Raw genomic sequence first — 17,348 nt, 5'->3', positions numbered from 1 at the left:
CCAAAGATTCCATGTGTCTCTCTACGGTTGCTCTCCTTTTAATGGTCTGCTTATTTTGGAGAAGAGCCAATGGGCATCTACTTTTTAGAGGTTTCACCTAGAGCCTGTCTTTCCAACAAGACAGCCATAACTGTTCTTGACAGACCGCAATTGAAGGCCACCCTTAATACGGGTGCTATTCTTAAGCCTATCCTACTCTCCATTTTAGTTAATAGGGATGTGAAAATGTGGGCTGATCAGTTGGGAGCTGGACTACAAACTGGTAGATTTCAGTCTGATTTGACTACTGTAGTCAACCACATTGACTTTTTCTTGGGGAAGTACTGTTTGAGCCGAAGGACCTGTTAGGATCCTTGTTCTGCGCAACACGTGAAGTCCTTTCTTTCAGCACCAAAGCCTACAGGGTTTTCATTTTGTTCCTGTTGGCCACTTGGCAAGTTAAGTCAGGGCACATTTGTGATCTCTTCACAGGTCCCTGGGATGGTGTATCTACAGGGAAACAGGCATGAGTGACATGTCATCTAGCTTCCAGACCAGCAGAAAAGCCAGTGACTTAATAGACATCCCTTCCACTCTGGGGCCCCTTTGGATGGAGCCTGTCTACTTATCACTAGGACCTGGTGACTAGTGCCCACCCTGTAACCCAAGGGTATGTCTTGGGTTACAGGGTAGACCCATTTGGTCCCCCTTCCTGACGTTCTTGACCACAGGTCACCAGACACCTTTCCTTAAAGTACGCTACCTTTTTAGAGACGAGGTATGTATTCTGACTTATTTGACAATTTTTCTGGTTCGGCAGCCAGTTTCGTCCTCTTGAAATCTCTGAAAGATTCACCTTTGTGTGGAGACTATCAAAGAAGGTGTTGCTCAGATCTGTGCTCTACAGCAGGGTGCAAGTGACATACTACCTTAGCTCAGAGAGTCTTCTCTGAGCTCATGGCAGTCTTGTCTGTCCACCTGAGATTCTTAAGAGTGTGAGTCGTCCCATTTTGGACAACCTCTTAATCTAGGCACATTCTCTGGTCAAATCATATAATAACCATGATATTCCAAGTCCAACCTAGTTCTGTGTAGGACATTAAGGAAAGAGCAAGAGACTTTGTTGGGGCACTCTTAAAATTATAAAGTATAGACAAAGATAAAATATAACTTTTATTACTATATTAAAATCTAGATAGTGGTATCCCAAAAACAAAGAAATGCATACATACAATCATATAGGATAAATAATTAAATTAGGGGTAAGAATCAAAGTATACTAATAGTCGTCTCTTTACCCTGCCCGAAAAGACGGCACCCAGTGTGATGAACAGACTATTTTATTTCCCCTATATGATTGTATGTTTGTTTTTGGGATACCACTATCTAGATTTTAATATAGTAGTAAGTTTTTTTGTTTTTTTTTTTTTTTTTGTTTTGTTTTTTTAATATTATCTTTTGTCTGTACTTTTATAATTTTAAGAGTGCGCCCCAACAAAGAGTCTTTATTTCTTTCCTTACATTGTACATTATTGACTGCATAGCCAACGTGATCTAATCAGTTCCCGTTATTTTAGGGACATATAATATTTAACATGGTTGGTTTCCTTTCATAAATTACAATTACATATAATTTCTGGTCCTGTGCGGAATCGCTCTTTTGCTTTGCAACATAGTTCCATTTCAGAACATGATTTTCTTAGGAATGCTTTTCATCGCCCAGATAACAATGGTACTTTTCCCCACCCACAATAAAAGTGCTGAAGCGAGGGCTTGCATTAATTCTCTTCTGTATGCAGCTCTTGGGCAGGACGGTTTCCACCTTTTTGGTGAACGATACCAGTCTTCTCAGGAGATGGGCAGAACATCATGTCCTGAACCTCTTCCCAGGTTTACATCTGGGAAGCTAAATGCCTAAGCAGCATCTTCATCCATGTAATTAGTTGGTCCACTCATCTGGAGGTCTTCCAGCTTTTGGGAAATATATAGGCTTTGCCATGTACATATGGTTGTCCTTGTAGAAAAGAAGGTGTAGTTCTACTGTTCCAGGACCTGGGACCCTGCTATGCTGCTAGTTGATATTTCTCTAATTTATTTGTTTATTCTGGTAGCAGGGCTACCAGGGTTTCTAAAAGGACAAAGCGAGAGAGCTTTATCACACTGGTGTCAGTAAGATGATACAAGGAGGTCTCCGTACTCTGACCTCCTCCTCAATATGGAGCACTCCCATCCGTTGAGTCTTCAGTATGTATCAACCTTCTGTCTTAAAGATTTCACTTATTTCATGGTCCACACCATGTTGAAAGCTAAAATAGAAGTTCCCACCAAGAAGTGGCTTAGGTTATGGGGCACATTTAATATATAAATGTATAAATTCTATATATTTTATTTTATTTTTTTTAGAGTGAAAGAAATTCGCTGCATCAAAATTCAGGTTGGCTGTTTTTTTTTTTTTTTTAATTTCTAAAGGTGAGGAGATGGATACTGGCAGTAGGCTGAGATGCATAGCGATACAGGTTGCTGCATTGTCAGTCTTTTTCCAAGGGCGGTTCACTTTGATTCCTGGAAGCCCAGACGTTGCAACAGTGGGGTACTCTGTGAAGCAGTCTGTCCCAGCTGTTTGAACCCCTGGGCTCTGTTTCTTTCTCCTGGCTTTGGCTTCTGCTAGGAGGATTTCAGAACCCTGTAGCCTTGTCTGTTCATTATCTTGGTATTCAGGAGGATAAAGCGGTGCTGAGGATGGTGCTATCCTTCCAATTGCAAGTGATCTCCAAGTTCCACATTACCCAGCAAACTGTTGATTCAGATATGGAACTGAATCGTGCCTTCGCTAAAGAGGAACCTCCATCCACTTGGTCCAAGCTTCTAGGATTTATATTCATTCTACTATGGACTTGCGTGAGGCAGATGAGTTTTTGTCTTGTATGACTTCCATAAGTGGAGAAATCAGTCTTCACAGCGGGCCATTGTCAGTGGGTTCACAAATGTCATCTGACATGCTTTATATCTGAGCAGGTGAATCAATTCCAATCTGGATTATGGCTCCTTCTACTCTGTCTGTAAGGGCTTTGTGGGTGGCACGACATGTTGTCTCCACTGGGCAGCTGTGCACGTGGGTCACGCGTGATCGTGCTGAGTGTAAAAAATTGAGTCCAATTGTGAGTCCTCACTTCAAAAATTGATGTTCTAATCCACTGTTTCACATACTATAGGGGGGTTGTGGGCAGACAGCAGTTGCGACAGTGCTGGGGGGGGCAAGGAGGGGGCTAGGGTCAGGCAGTGCTAGGGGTAGTGAGCTGACAATGGGAGATAGCAGCTGGCGCAGTACTGGGGGTCAAGGAGGGGGTTAGGAGCAGCCAAAACTGGGGATAGGGAGGGGAACAAGGGTGGATAGCAGCTGGCACAGTACTGGGGCAAGGAGGGTGTTAGGGACAGCGCTGGGGGTAGGGAGGTGGTCAGGATCACAGCTGGGGCAGCACTGGGGGCATCTGTAGATAGCAGCTGGGGCAGTGCGGGCGGGGGGGGGCAGAGAGGGCACCGGTAGATAGCATCTGGGGCAGTACTGGGGACAAGAAAAAGGTTAGGGGCAGACAGTACTGGGAGTAGGGAGGGGGTAAGGCTAGATAGCACTTGGAGCAGTGGTTACCTCCTTTGTTTCTGCAGGGTGCCCTTGGCCAGGTCACTGTTGTCCACCTGCAGCTCCCTTCTTCTCCCCATGTTCCCCATTGGACGAAGGAGAAATTGAGGTTTTGTTTTTTTTTAACTTGCAATAAATTCCTTTTTCTTTGATACCATGTTTACTGGACACCCTCCCATAGCGCTTCATATTTTTGTTTTTCTTTCTGTATCGTTGTTCTTGTTTGGGCAGTGTTTGTTTGTCTACTCTCTTTTCCTGTACTCTCGGTTTTTTTTGGCTTTGTAAGAAATTAAGTGAAGCTTGCTTACAGTTGAGGTATAGAGGAGAGGCGCCTAGTTCAAGCAGTTTAATTTGAAAGTGCCATGCTCCTCACACCACTAGCTATGCCACAGTATTCCAATGTCATGGCCCCCCTCTTCCTCTCATGGAATTGGAGAAAACCCTTTTTTTTTGTTTTGTTTTTTGTACTCGCCGTAAAATCCTTTTTCAGATTCCATGGGGGGCACTGTAGTGTATAGAGGGTATGTATAGGAGTGGATCCGAGTAGCTTGGCACTACAACCTAACTTGTGTGAATGTTGGCTCCTCCCCCTTGTATACCCCTGAAGCTTCAAGTCCTCAGTTATTTACTAACAAAAGAGGCAAATTACATAAGAAGAAACCTACTAAAAATTTAATCAAGAATAGGTTAAACGTGTAAACTGTGAAACATGAAAAACAAAGTAGCAATACCTGCGCTGGGAGGGTGTACCCCATGTAATTGAAGAAATGGATTTTACAATGAGTACAAAAAAAAATTCAATATTTATTTATTTTTATTTTTTTCCCTTTTTCTGGGGAACACTGGGGTTGTCTTAATGATGTCCCTATAGGCGGGGAGGCAGTGTTGCAGTACGTAAAACTGTGTCCAAAGTATTAATCCCTGGACGTGAATGTATCAAATTAGTAATACCTTACAAAAGGTTTGAATGGACGACCATGTTGCTGCCCTACACAGCTGGTCAGCGGAATAACCATGCCGTGCTACCCAAGATGCTTCCACGGATCGAGTCAAGTGAGCAGTAAAATGCTCAAGGATTAGCCGACCAGTCACAACATAGGCAGCACGTATGATCCCTCTAACCAACGGGCTATAGTCTGTTTTTAGGCCAGCCAACCTCTTTTGGGAGTCCAAAATCACGGACTTTCTGTTCAACAGAGGTATTTAGTCTTCTTAAGATTAATTCAAAGGACCCTCACTACATCTAGAGACTGGGGAACCTGAGAATCTGTAGATGAGAATGATCTACAGCCACATAAACCACAATTTCTTGGTTTATGTGGAATGTAGAAAACACTTTTAGGTTGAAAACCTGGTTTCATTTAAAAAATGCTCGATCTTGAAGGAAAATTTAAGAATGGAGAATTTCAAAGTAAAGCACTGAGTTTGGAGACTCTTCTTGTTGAAGTTATAGAAAGGAGGAAGGCAGTATTTCCGGTATAAGAACTTAAGCTCAACCTCCTCCAACAGTCCAAATGGGTGTCCCTGAACAAAATCCAATAATAGACAATTTTCCTAGGGTGCTACAGGAAGAATATACTTGGACTGCACGTGGAGCATACCCTGCAGAAAAGTGCCTGTCCAGAACTAATGCTATCTTTTTATGAAAATATATAAAGTGAGATTAGAAACCAGTACCTTTTTAAAGATCCAAATTTGAAGACCCACTTCTAGGCCATCTTGTAATTGTAGAGTCTACTAAAATGGAAAGTGGACGTAGGAAAACTGATTCGCACCAGGAAATATGATTTCCACATTCTGATGGTTCCTAGCCAAGGCCAGTTTTCAGGCTTTAAGCATGGTTTGGATGACAGAATCTAAAAAATCCTTTGCCTTCAATATGGAAAACTCATCCGCAACCCCATTAAATCAAGATTGCCTAATTTGTGGTGCATTATGGACCCTTGAGATAAATAGTATGGTCTCAGCTGAAGGCCCCAAGGAGCGTTGACTAACATCAGAAAACCATATACTGTGAGGCCAATCTAGAGCGATGAGAATAACTCAAGCCTTCTCCCTATTTATTCTCTTTAGAACTCTTGGCAACATTGCCAGATGAGGGAATAGATAAATTGGAGAGAAGATCCATTGCTTCTATTAGACTGGCTGCCAGATCTCAAGTTCTGGAGCAATAGGTTGGTATCTTGTGATTCTGCCTGGACACCATCATAACCACGTCCGGCAGGCCCCATCGATCTGAAAGACTTCAGGGTGAAGAGACCATCCCCCTAGATAAATGGCTTCCCCCTCACATAGTCTGCCTCTCCATTCTCTACATCTGGGATGAATACTGCTGAACGGTACGGAACATGATGTTCTGCCTACCTCATTATATGAGCAGTCTCCCGCATAGCTTTTGCGTTCCCAGTGATCAAGGTACGCAACTGGCGTAGCATTGTCCGACTGAATTCTCTCTGGTAAGCCCTGGAGTAATGTCTGAGCACTGAGTAGAGCATTGTAATGCTGCCCTGAGCACCAAAACGATGATTGAGAGACTAGACTCGTGAAGAATCCAGACACCCTGGAAACTATTGTGAAGGCCCAACACTCCCCAATCCCTGAGACTGGCATTCGTTGGCCCCAGAATGCAGTCTCAGAGGAAAACTGTCTCCCCTTATTGAGATTGTGACTGCCTAGCCACCCAGCAGTGACAACTGAGATTCTGGAGACAGTCTGGTTAGGTGAAGATGGGATCTGTCCCACTTCGCTAGGAGTTTTGCTTGAAACTGTTGAATGATATTGGAGATATGGGATCACCTCGAAAGTGGCCCCCATTTTTCCCGGAAGCTTCGTGCATAGATGGATGGATACTTAAATGATTGGAGAGAGAAAAATCTTTTCCCTGGGAAGGAAGACTCTGTGCAGTGCAAAAGTTATTACCAAGAAAATCATGGTCTGAGAAGGAATGAGATGAGTTGTGTTTTTTTTTTTTTTCCAGATTAACAATTCATCCCTGGGATTGTAAAACACTCTGAGGAAGAGGTTTAGTCAGGAATCAACCCCTCCACCTCTGGGCATGCAAGCAGGTACCCCCTATTAGTAGCTTGCTCCCTGCAGTTCCCCGCCACCTCAACATGGGCTGCTTGAGCTAGGTAATGGTTGCCCTGCCCTCCTCTCTTGTGTAATAGGGGAGGGCGACCATGGCTTGTATAATGACTATTCTCGTCATAGGGCCGTATTCAATTAGAAGCGAAAAGCCAAGATCCGCGAAAAAGTATCGCCGATTGCGACTTTTCGCCCGTCGGAAACTTATCTCTGTATTCAATTCCATCCGCCTTTCGCGTATACGGAAAGTCAATGCAATGTAATGGGCAAAAAAGATTTGCCTCTTAATAGCAGGAGAAAAGAGGTGCAAATTTTTTGTTTTGGTGTGCAAAGGTGTGGAAACCACTCAGAACCCTTGGGACAGCCCCCCAAAGGACAACTGCATAAAAAAAATTCCGAAAACAACTTAAGTACACCCCAAAAAAGTACTTTTATGATGGAGGAATTTCACTTTTTTCTTTAAAACTTCACTTTAGAGACATTAAAAGATGCTTGCACCCATTTTCAGGTACCCCAAAAGTGCTAGGACTAATTTTCTCCAAAAAATACTGCTTTATGCCATTCTTCACCACTTGTACAAAGATGCTAATTAGAGGCAATTGTACCAACTTGAGTACCCCAAACAGGTTTATTGGGGCTAATCGGGCCCTACTACATTGATCCCCAATGTTTCTGCATCTTTTTGGGGGGTTCAGTTTGATTTTCCCCGATTCTGATACCACTTTCCGCCTTTTCTGACTTCGCGTGTCGCCGTTTTCGCGTCTTTTGGAATTGAATAGGGCTAATAGCAGGGACGAGCACGATAAGTTTCCGCGTCCAAAATACGCGATGTAGGCATAGTCCGGCATGCGAAACTTTATTGCAGATGCAAAACTAATTGAATACGGCCCATATACTGGAATCGCTTGACTGGGCTCCGCACTGTAGTCAGTTAAGTTTGCCCCCTGGTGGTTTTCTGAGATTTTAGGGACTCTGACACAAGCCTGCAGTAACTGCGGTGGGTTTCCCCAGAGACTACTCATGCGAACAGGTAGCAGGCTGTGGTAGTGTGGTACATGGGTCCCAGTCAAAAAAATGACAAAACTGACAGGCTAGAAGAGCCTGAAATTATATATCTCCTTGGAGGACTTGAGGCTTCAGGAGTATAGAATGGGGAGTAGCCAACGTTCAAACAAGTTTGGTTGAAGTACCATGCTCCTTGGACTCTCTTCTATACCCCAGTCCCGCCTTCCCATCCCCAGAGGAAGGAGAAAGGGATTTTATGGGAAGTACAAGACTCCTGCTTTTGATTACACAGATCTGTGTAATATGTTGGTGCCATGAAACAGGATGATAACAGACTTAGGGCCGTACTCATTTAGGTGCCAAGTCTCGTTTGCACCCACAAAAGCTTTTCGCCAAACTGTTTGCACATAAGTGAGTATCACGTTCTATTCAACTGGCGGAGTGTTCGCTTGTGCGAAAACTCCATAGGCAGAAACCGGCGAAAAGTTTTCCCCATTTCAGAGCAAGTGAAAAATCTCTTTTGTCTAAAAGTGAGGGGGCTTGGTTTGGAACCCCTTGGACACCCGTCCTCCCCCTTCTCCAATGACTTATTAGGCAAAAATTATTTTTAAACCTGCTTAATTCTCCCTAATAATGACAGAATTTTTGGGGTGAAATTTTTAATTGTTGGTTGTCAAATGGGTTTAAAGTACTGGGTCAGGTATTTTGGGGGGCTGCATAGATGGGACAGGGTTTAGGATTGCAGGTAGCTGCAGCAGGTGTGTGTTTGTTTTTTTTTTTTTTTTTTATTTAAATTGCACTTTATAGACAGAAAAATATACTAGTACCCATTTTAATGTACCCCCAATTTAACTCCCGCAATTATTTAATTAAAAAAAAAAAATGCTTTTTATAGTGTTTCCCCACTTATGCAAATAACAGCAATTTGACTCAATTTAAGAATCCAAAATGCTTTTTATTAGGGCTATTAATACATTTCTATATTGTTTTCCAGTGTCAGGCATTTTATGGGGTACAGACTGATTTCCCAAAAATGCGCTATACTTTTTTCGTTAGTTTTTACATGCTCAATTATTGCACATATGCAATTTTCGCGTGTTTGTAATTGGATAGGCTGAAAAGCGGGAGTGCGCATTGAGAAAATACGTAAAAAGAATGCATCAAATCTGGCGATTAGGGCGAAGACTTGCCCTGCAAATGCTTTTTCTCCAAACGCGACTTTTCGCACCTAATTGAATACGGCCTTAAGGAAGAAATGTATCAAACCCTCTCGAGTGAAGGGGTCTATAGCAACCAATTCGCTTCTAGCCAGCACTTATCAAGTACAGTCTATAGAATGATAGGTAGAGGCGGATTGACTATGGGCAGCTTCTCCACTTGTCCACTCTTTAGAAGGTTTGATACATCTCCCCCTAAAACTTTTGAATACTTGGTTTATCAATTTGTGGTTTTATCTTTCACTACAGTGCTTGTCACTTAAACATCCATTTATCAAAGCTAGTTTGTATTGAGTGTTACATTAAAGTTTTAACTCTTTTTAGTTCTAGTGACTGAAAATGAAATTCTAAAAGCAACACTGGAACGTCAAAAAGAGTTACTGTCTGAAAAAGAGCGTGAATTAATTAGGAAGGTCCAAGCGGCCAAAGAATCCGGATTCCAACAAATTGCTGCAATCCAAGATGAAAGGTGGATAGTGATATGACAAGTGTGTGTGTGTGTGTGTGTGTGTGTGTGTGTGTGTGTATATATAGTTATGTAATATATTATTCTTTCTCCAGAGTTGTGTATTGGAGAATGAGCCCTTTGTGCAGGGGTATACAACTTGCAGATCTCCAGCTGTTGTGGAACTACATATCCGAGCTTGCACTGCCACAGTTTTGCTATTAAATCATGCTAAAGCAGTGCCAGTGCATGAGAGGTTGTGTAGTTCCACAGAAGCTGGAGGGCTGCATGTCTAATACCCCTGTGTCAGTGGCAGCTAAAGAGACATAGGGTTCATCCCACTTCCCTGTGCACCACCCACGCACAGCCTACTTGCAAACCACTCTCGTAGTATTGTGGGCCCACCCCCATATCCTTCCTCCTCACTTTCTGAATACCAGTAGCCCAGTTACTGAGCCTGGCCAAGCCCGCCCAACCTCCAGCATCGCTGTTGCTCAGTCTGGCTAAGCCTGCCCCGCTTCCCCGATCAGGGGCCATGGTTAGGGTGAGTGAATGGAGAGAGCCAGATAAAGGATAGGACAGCAGGAGATAGATATCTAGACTGGAGAAAATGGGGATAAACCAGGAAAGGGAGGGGAAAGCAGAAAAGGGGAATTAAATTTATATAAAAAAAAAAAAAACAGTAAAAACCCCCACAATGCCAGCCACAACAGCTAGCGACCCGCTGTGCACGTGAGGAAAGGTAACTCAGGGATAAAGAAGAGGAGGGGAACAAAAGATTTAGAGGAGAGAGCAGATGGTTACCTATAATGAGGTAAGAAAAGCACAGAAACCGTAGTAAAAGGGATGGGGAGGGGCAGAGGCAAGAATAGGGGGAAACAGATGGGTAGTGGGGGGGCATAAGAGGAAAAAGCCTACACAATAGCTAGCGATCTGGCAAATGACAGTCCAAAATACGTGTGTGTGTATAATAATGCATATATATATATATATTACTCTGTTTTGTGGCTTTTTACTGTAATGTGACCTATGTAGCCTTTTATCTCAGGCTAGAATTGGAAAATAGAGTAACAGAGTTGGAGAAATCTAAAGTGGGGCAGGATCACCAAAAACAATCTGAAATTTGTCAACTGGAAGAAAAGCTGCGTATTGCACAGTTAGCAGAGGAATCTGTCAGAAAGCAACTTCAGGTTCTGAGGTAAGGTCATGTTATTGTGTGCATACATGTCTACTCTTTGTGAGTGGATTTAGCAGAAACTTTGCTGTATGTAAGTGCATTTGTTCAACATAAAAAATGCACCTCCCTGTGCTTGCACACAATTTGCGTCCATATTTTGTGTTGCATAATTATTACAGTAGGGGCCTGTTAATCATGCTATTTTTGAGATGCATTTTATTTTAAATGCCACAGAAAGTATGATCTCTGATATGTACATTTCGCTACCACATAAATCTGGTGAAAGTTTTGCAATTAATGTTACAAGCTTGTCTCAACGGTTGGTCATTGGTTGCACATGTCTTAAAGTGCAAGCCGCTCAAAGAGTAAATGTTGGAATGCGAGGGTGGCGAGGATTTTTGGCTTATATACAAATAGAGCATCTATATTACTTTATTTATGATGATATTTGGATTCTGTAATGCTGGTGAGATGTTCAAAATGGCTTCTGGGCTACAGTATAACTAACCTCAGTGAACTCTTTTAATCCAGCAATTATTTTATAACCCAATTTTTAGGCTGGTTACGAATATTTGACATGGTGGTAAGTGGAGTTTGCTTGTAGGTTGGTAGAGAGTCTGTAGTGCAGTGAATGCAAGTAAAGAGAGCAGGCAGCTCCAAAAGATGGCACTACCACACCCTAAATAGGGTCATTGGAATCAACAGATTCCATGTACATACTGATGGTAGCATAACATAGTAAGTGGTATAAATGGTTAGGGAGCTTTAGGGTGGAATTAAATTATCCGCAATAAAAAGTTAAGCTAACGTGTGTTAACGTAACGCACATATCGCCTGTTAATTTAAAATATCTCCTGTATGCGTGTTCCCATGTAACGCCCAATTTAATTAGAAAAGTAGTCGTCTGGCATTCGGGCGATAATTCTTGCAGGTGTTACACGTGTTAAGTATAGGTGAAAATGGGTAAATCCGCCTGTACCCCCCCCAAAAAAACGCAAATTAATATAGGATAACCGTATAGAAGTTTGTTAGTGTCCAAAAGCAAACTATTTGGGGTTCTTAAAGTGTCAAATGTCTGTTATAAGCATTTTTCAATAACAGTGAAAAAATCATAACTCTTTTTTTTTTTTTTTTTTAATTTTCTACAAAAAAATAAAGAATAAAAAATAAATAAAATAAAATGTTGCAGTAGAATTAGGGGTGCATACAAAATGTCTGTTTATTTTTGGGTCATTTTAACCCACAGTTAAGTGTCAAACACCTGTCACTGCCACCTGCAATGTTTAAAACACCTGCCCCATTCGTACAGCACCCCCATGTACCTGCCCCACATCTTTTATCCCATTATTCTGGACTTTGGCTAATAATGACATATAATTTTTAGGGTGAAATTCTGCAAATTCAGCTAATTAAACAATTCTAAGTTCCTTTAACTTCTAAGGGACCATTAGGGAGGGTGTCCTAGTGGTTCTGAACCAAGTACCGACATTTCTACCTCTAACTAGGGATTTCTTCTTCAGGGTCTATAGGGATACCATGAGTAGTGTGGTTGTAGAGATCCAGGCACCAAACAGTTAAAGCTTTCAGCTCCCAGGATGCCTTGGGTCCTCCTCCATATATACCCTGCCCCCAGCCAGAGGCCGCCTGTTCTTTTGGTGCAGTAGAATTCAGACACATGTCATGTAAATGAAGAAATTGTAGTTCCAGCTTTTCAGGCTCCAAACCTCTCTGTAGGTGAAGCCTCCCTGGATGTAGTTCGTGCTCTCCATATCTATGTAGAGTGTACAAACTTTTAGAAAATCAGATGCTCTTTTTGTATTATATGGTCTTCACAAATGAGGGTGGCCAGCTAACAAGCAGACCCTGGCTCGATGGTTACGTATGACTATCTCTCAGGTGTGCACACAGGCTGATCTCCCTGTACCACACACGATGACGATACATTCTACTCTGTCTGTATGGCCATCATGGGCATTTAGTCGTGGTGCCTCTGCTGAACAATTGTGCAAGGCAGCCACGTGGTCTTCTGTCCACACTTTTCTTAGGTTCTACGTCTTTAATACTTTTGCCTCTCAGGATGCTTTCTTTGGCGAATAGTTCTCCTTTCTGCTCAGGAGCGTCCCCCACCCTCAGGGGGAACTGCTTTAGAGCATCACCATGGTATCTCTGTGGACCTCGAAGAAAAAGTTATCAATGGTACGTCTACCATGACTCAAATTTTTTCACCTGCTCAGGACGTCCCAAAAATAGACTCATTAGCTCCTATGGAGAATCAACGCACATTAACTGGGCAGCTAATCGAATAGGGCCCTTTCATTTTTTGGATGTTCATGGTACCTAATATTTAATATATTGCTCTTTCTTTAGGTCTAAACTGCAACAACAAGTGACTTACACAGAACAAATTAATAAAGAAAAACATGATGAAGCAGATCTTAAGCAGGTAATAATAATTATATGCATACTGTTTACATTTTGAATTTGGATTACTTTTGGATAGTATTCTAAGTATTAATAACTAGTTGTTTATTTGCATCAAAAAGTGTCAGTGGTCTGCACTGTATTAGGCGTTTTGAAATGGATGACTTCTCTAATGGAGAAGCACCATTGAATAGTAGAGCCTATTCTGCTTTTTTCATATTGGTTTTAAATATATCATTGGTATATTGCTCTATAAATATGTGCTCATAATTGGACTTTTATTATATATGATTGGAAAGTTGAAAGCTTGCAATAGCCTAGGTCATTAGCTGTGGCTTGTGTTTGGATAAAAGTAGAACCCTAGCAAAATCTAACTAGAACACCGCTTTATTTAGTAGTTGCTTTTTTTCAAACGAACACAATTTTTTTTTATAGTTTTATCTTACCCCCCTATCTTTTTTTATTTTTTTAAGGAAATTAAAGATTTGAGAACTCAGGTAACCTCGTTATCAGAGTCAGAAAATAATTTAATACATGCCAATGAAAAGTTCCGGGAAATGGTGGAACGGCTTAAACAAGAGAATCGCAGTGCAAGAAGCCAGGCAGAAAGGGCCCAACAAGATGCAGAGAAGTAAGCACTATTCACTTTGTTCTTTAAATGTTGCTTTTGTGACATAATCTGACCGGACAAAAAAGATTTGCACTCTGGCATTATTCAAACCATGACTGGACTATTTCATTGTTTGTTTGTTTTTTAGTTTGTTGCATTACACATTACAAAGAGCTTTTTTCTGCAGTGAGAGTCTCTAGGTCCAACAGCAGCCATCTTAAAAAAAAAAACCTAACTTAGATACGAATTCAAAAATTAAATTAGTTGTAGACTTACGTTTCATTTCTGAATATATTAATACTGACATCTCCTAGCACATAACCTAAGCAGGCTTCTGAAATCTACATATTTTGGTAAATGTCATTATCCTCTGAGCACTTTGTGCCCAATTTAAAGGTGCGCTTAGTGTAACATAGGAATGCACCCTGGTGGCACATTTACACACCATGCAGGAAGTTAAGTTGCAGTACAGTAAGGGCCTGTGAGTTAATGATGTCATTTTTGTGAAACATTTTAATTATCCTGTAAATTGAAATTACATTTGCTATAATATGTACATTTGTAACTACATGTGCAAGTTTTGGAATTGATTGTCACATCTATGTTCTGTGTGCATCTCTACGCTAGATCAAAGGTTGCTCAATATACTATTGACTTTGCTCATTAAGTGAATGAGTGTTTCTGAATGTTTGTTTGGGGGGAAGGGGGTCGTGTTTTTTTTTTTTTTTTTGTTTGTTTTTTTAAATTTCTATTTTTTTTTCACCTTGAAATGGAAATATTGAGATGCTTACATGTTTCTTAAAACTTTATATTTCCTCTTATTATTTGTAGAGAATTAGAAGGGAACCAAGTAGAGTGGTTACAGGAAAAACACAAGTTACAGGAGAACCTGTCTCAGTTACAGGACAAATATAGACAAGTCAAAGAAAAGGTGCAGAGAGCGTCCCAGGCCCAGAAAAAGGTACTGTTATGTTTTATGGTGGTAGTTTGTGGGTCTCTATCTCTCTTACCCTTTCTACACCTGCTCCTCTGATGCTCAGTAGTTTTTGTTCCACCAATCTCCTGTTGTTAGTAATAAGTAGGTGGGAATTTAAATAATAAGAGGATTCCCAGACAGTGTATTGTAAGGGTTAATAACAATTTAATGTTGGTGTGAATCAGACTTGTTAAAGTTTACAGCTGGGAACCTGCATATATAGAGAGAAAGCCTATATATAATTTTATACTGGAGTGCACTGTGACTCTAAGAACTGTTTCCTCCTTACAATGTTTATACGTGCTCCTGCTGCTATGATGGCTCATAGCTGATCAATGTGACCATAGACCGCACACAAATTACTCCAGATACTTCCTCCTAAATGCAGCAGCTTACAGCACATTTAGCATTCTAGTGACTAACAGAGCATTTCAGTTAGCATCGCAAAAGGTCATCCAAAAAGATAGAGGCAGTAATTTGGATACAAAATGAAGAATGTTGGGAGACTTGGCACTCCTTTTGTCGGAGGGGCGTCTGGATCGCGGTTGCAGCTCCCGGTCACCTGTGGCACATGCCTCGCCAGCCCGCCCTAGATTGGATCATCAAAGCTCAAGCATGACCAGGCTTACATATGGACTGCATAGCATTGCATAAACATTATTTTCCATAAATCATGGATTTACTTGTGGAAATGGATGGGCCAATCCACTATTCATCTCAAGCATTTAAAATCTCTTAGACTGGCTGCATATTCTCATATTTTATGACCTGTTTTAAGGCCTAGAAAATTTACTTTGGTAGATTACAAAAAAAAAATATTTTTAGTAAGTGACAAATGGCAAAAATGATCGAAAATTATTGAAAATACCCGTTGCCCCAAGTTAATATATTAATTCCGTGAACTGGCTATCATTTTTAAATAAAATTGTATATAATACGGATACCAGGGGTGCTTCAGTTGCTTTTAATATTTGCATATTAGTGTGCATATTTGCATTCGCCAAGGGTGAAAATTGTCTTGACTGCAAGAATGTTAGAGGGCTGAAGTGCCCTGCTCATGCTCTCACCATTCTTTTTAATAGTTCAACCATTATGTGTAAATTATAATCGTAAAACTCTGAGCAGTCTCCTAACTTTCTTACTTGTCTTGCACCAATAGATATTGTGTTGTAATGATTACATTTTGAATTTAACTGGCTGAGCCATGTCATGGGGTGACCGCTGTGCAGTCTTATGCTGGATACACACTGGCAGATATATTAGCCGATATATATCGTGTGCCCGTCGGCCAGTGTGTACCAGTGATATGTCTGTGAATGATGTGATACACAGACGTATCTCCTCGGCTGTGCAGCATATCTGATGGCAGATCATGCTGTGTGTACTGGCGGTCAGTCGACCGACCATACACTTGCAGCAGAGGAGGGGGGCACAGCGGGACCCACGGCCAGATGACTGTGATGGTGTGTTAGTGTGTATGAACAACCATCTGCAGATATAGCTTTTAGGTGTGTGCCCAGCTTAACATTGAAATATTCACAGGTTTGATCTTCAACAGATTAGAGTTGCTGTTAAAATCTGTTTTTTACTCCTGGACTTCTGCAAGTCATGTCACACTGTATGTGTTCCATTTAGTAAATATCAGAATGTAAGCTTTGACACAAACTGTCCTGATAATGGATATTTTCATTGTCTTTTCTACAAATAGAGTCCAATAGCATCTGGATTTTACTGAACATGTTAAACTACATATCTCAATATCTGTGTATCGGGTCTTCAAATGCTTCACCACTACTGTTAGCCTTGTCAACTATTTCTGAATTGATATATAAATAGCATTGTTAATAATGATATATAATTATTATTATTATTATTGGGGTTTTTTTGCAGAGAAAAAGTATACATGAAAACAGATGCAGAAAATTTAAAGAGAAGATAGAACTTTTGGAAGCTAAGAAAGAAGAACTTGAGACTGAAAAATCTGTCTTAAATAGGTGAGTGCCCATTCAGGCTGTCCCTGCCTGGCATAGCACTGGTTCTCTGACAGTGACTTCTCAGAGTAATGGTTGTATTTCAACTGAACTGCAGATTATTGAACAGTTTGCGTTTACAGTTCAGAACAGTCGCAGAGAATTTCTCCATTTCTATTTTGAGTAATGCAGGTCATACACTGTTCAGTTATTGATCTGATCAGCCAATAATTAGCTGATCCGGCCGATAATTGAACAGTGTACTGCTGCAACCAAGCAGTAATTTGTCTGTCTGATATACTGAAATTGACCAGCATGTCTGAAAGATCTGATTGGTCAGCCGCATCTGGCAGTCTGTCCAATGCAAGCCGACCGCCTGACCTTTTCCCTGTTTCTACACGGGGGTGGAACGTGGGAAATGTTTCCTCCCCAAAAGAGGAACGCAGATATCGATAGTGTGAAATATCTGTGTATGGCCATGATATCCGCTTGTCATATAAAAATTTCTGTTAGTCTGACAGGCATTTTATCTCGGTGTATGCCCAGCATAAGAATGAAATCTGAAAGATACCATTCATTATTTACTTACACTGCGTTGGTAAAATGAACCCTACAATACAAAATCCCTCCAACTAGGGGGTGAAGAGTTAGTCGATTCTTGAATGTCAAGTGAGACCTGCTAAAATTTATCGTCAATTAAAGCTGGTATATGGTGACGTGTGAAGTGATGTGATATGTTCAAAAATGAACAAACAAATATGCATGATGATTGGCTGGGATGCCCATCACTTCTCACAGTTTTGGGTGGGAGGCCAATCATCCACCCT

General features: G+C 41.2%; 1 protein-coding gene across 2 annotated transcripts in view; it reads left to right on the top strand.

The window, feature by feature from the left end:
- CEP83 (centrosomal protein 83) overlaps positions 1-17,348 on the top strand; it is a 60,767-nt gene that overhangs the window by 31,096 nt on the left and 12,323 nt on the right. For both annotated transcript variants that reach the window (XM_088453829.1, XM_088453830.1), the window contains exons 9-14: positions 9,247-9,391; positions 10,416-10,565; positions 12,912-12,987; positions 13,439-13,596; positions 14,407-14,536; positions 16,442-16,545. In XM_088453829.1, coding sequence (XP_088309955.1) covers positions 9,247-9,391; positions 10,416-10,565; positions 12,912-12,987; positions 13,439-13,596; positions 14,407-14,536; positions 16,442-16,545 — 763 coding nt within the window. The remainder of the gene's footprint in view (positions 1-9,246; positions 9,392-10,415; positions 10,566-12,911; positions 12,988-13,438; positions 13,597-14,406; positions 14,537-16,441; positions 16,546-17,348) is intronic.

Source organism: Taudactylus pleione, unplaced genomic scaffold (genome assembly GCF_031769625.1).
Source record: "Taudactylus pleione unplaced genomic scaffold, aTauple2 ptg000040l, whole genome shotgun sequence".
NCBI classification, from domain to species: Eukaryota; Metazoa; Chordata; class Amphibia; order Anura; family Myobatrachidae; genus Taudactylus; species Taudactylus pleione.
Note: the sequence above shows the minus strand (reverse complement) of the source record. Positions and strands in the feature narration are given on the sequence as shown.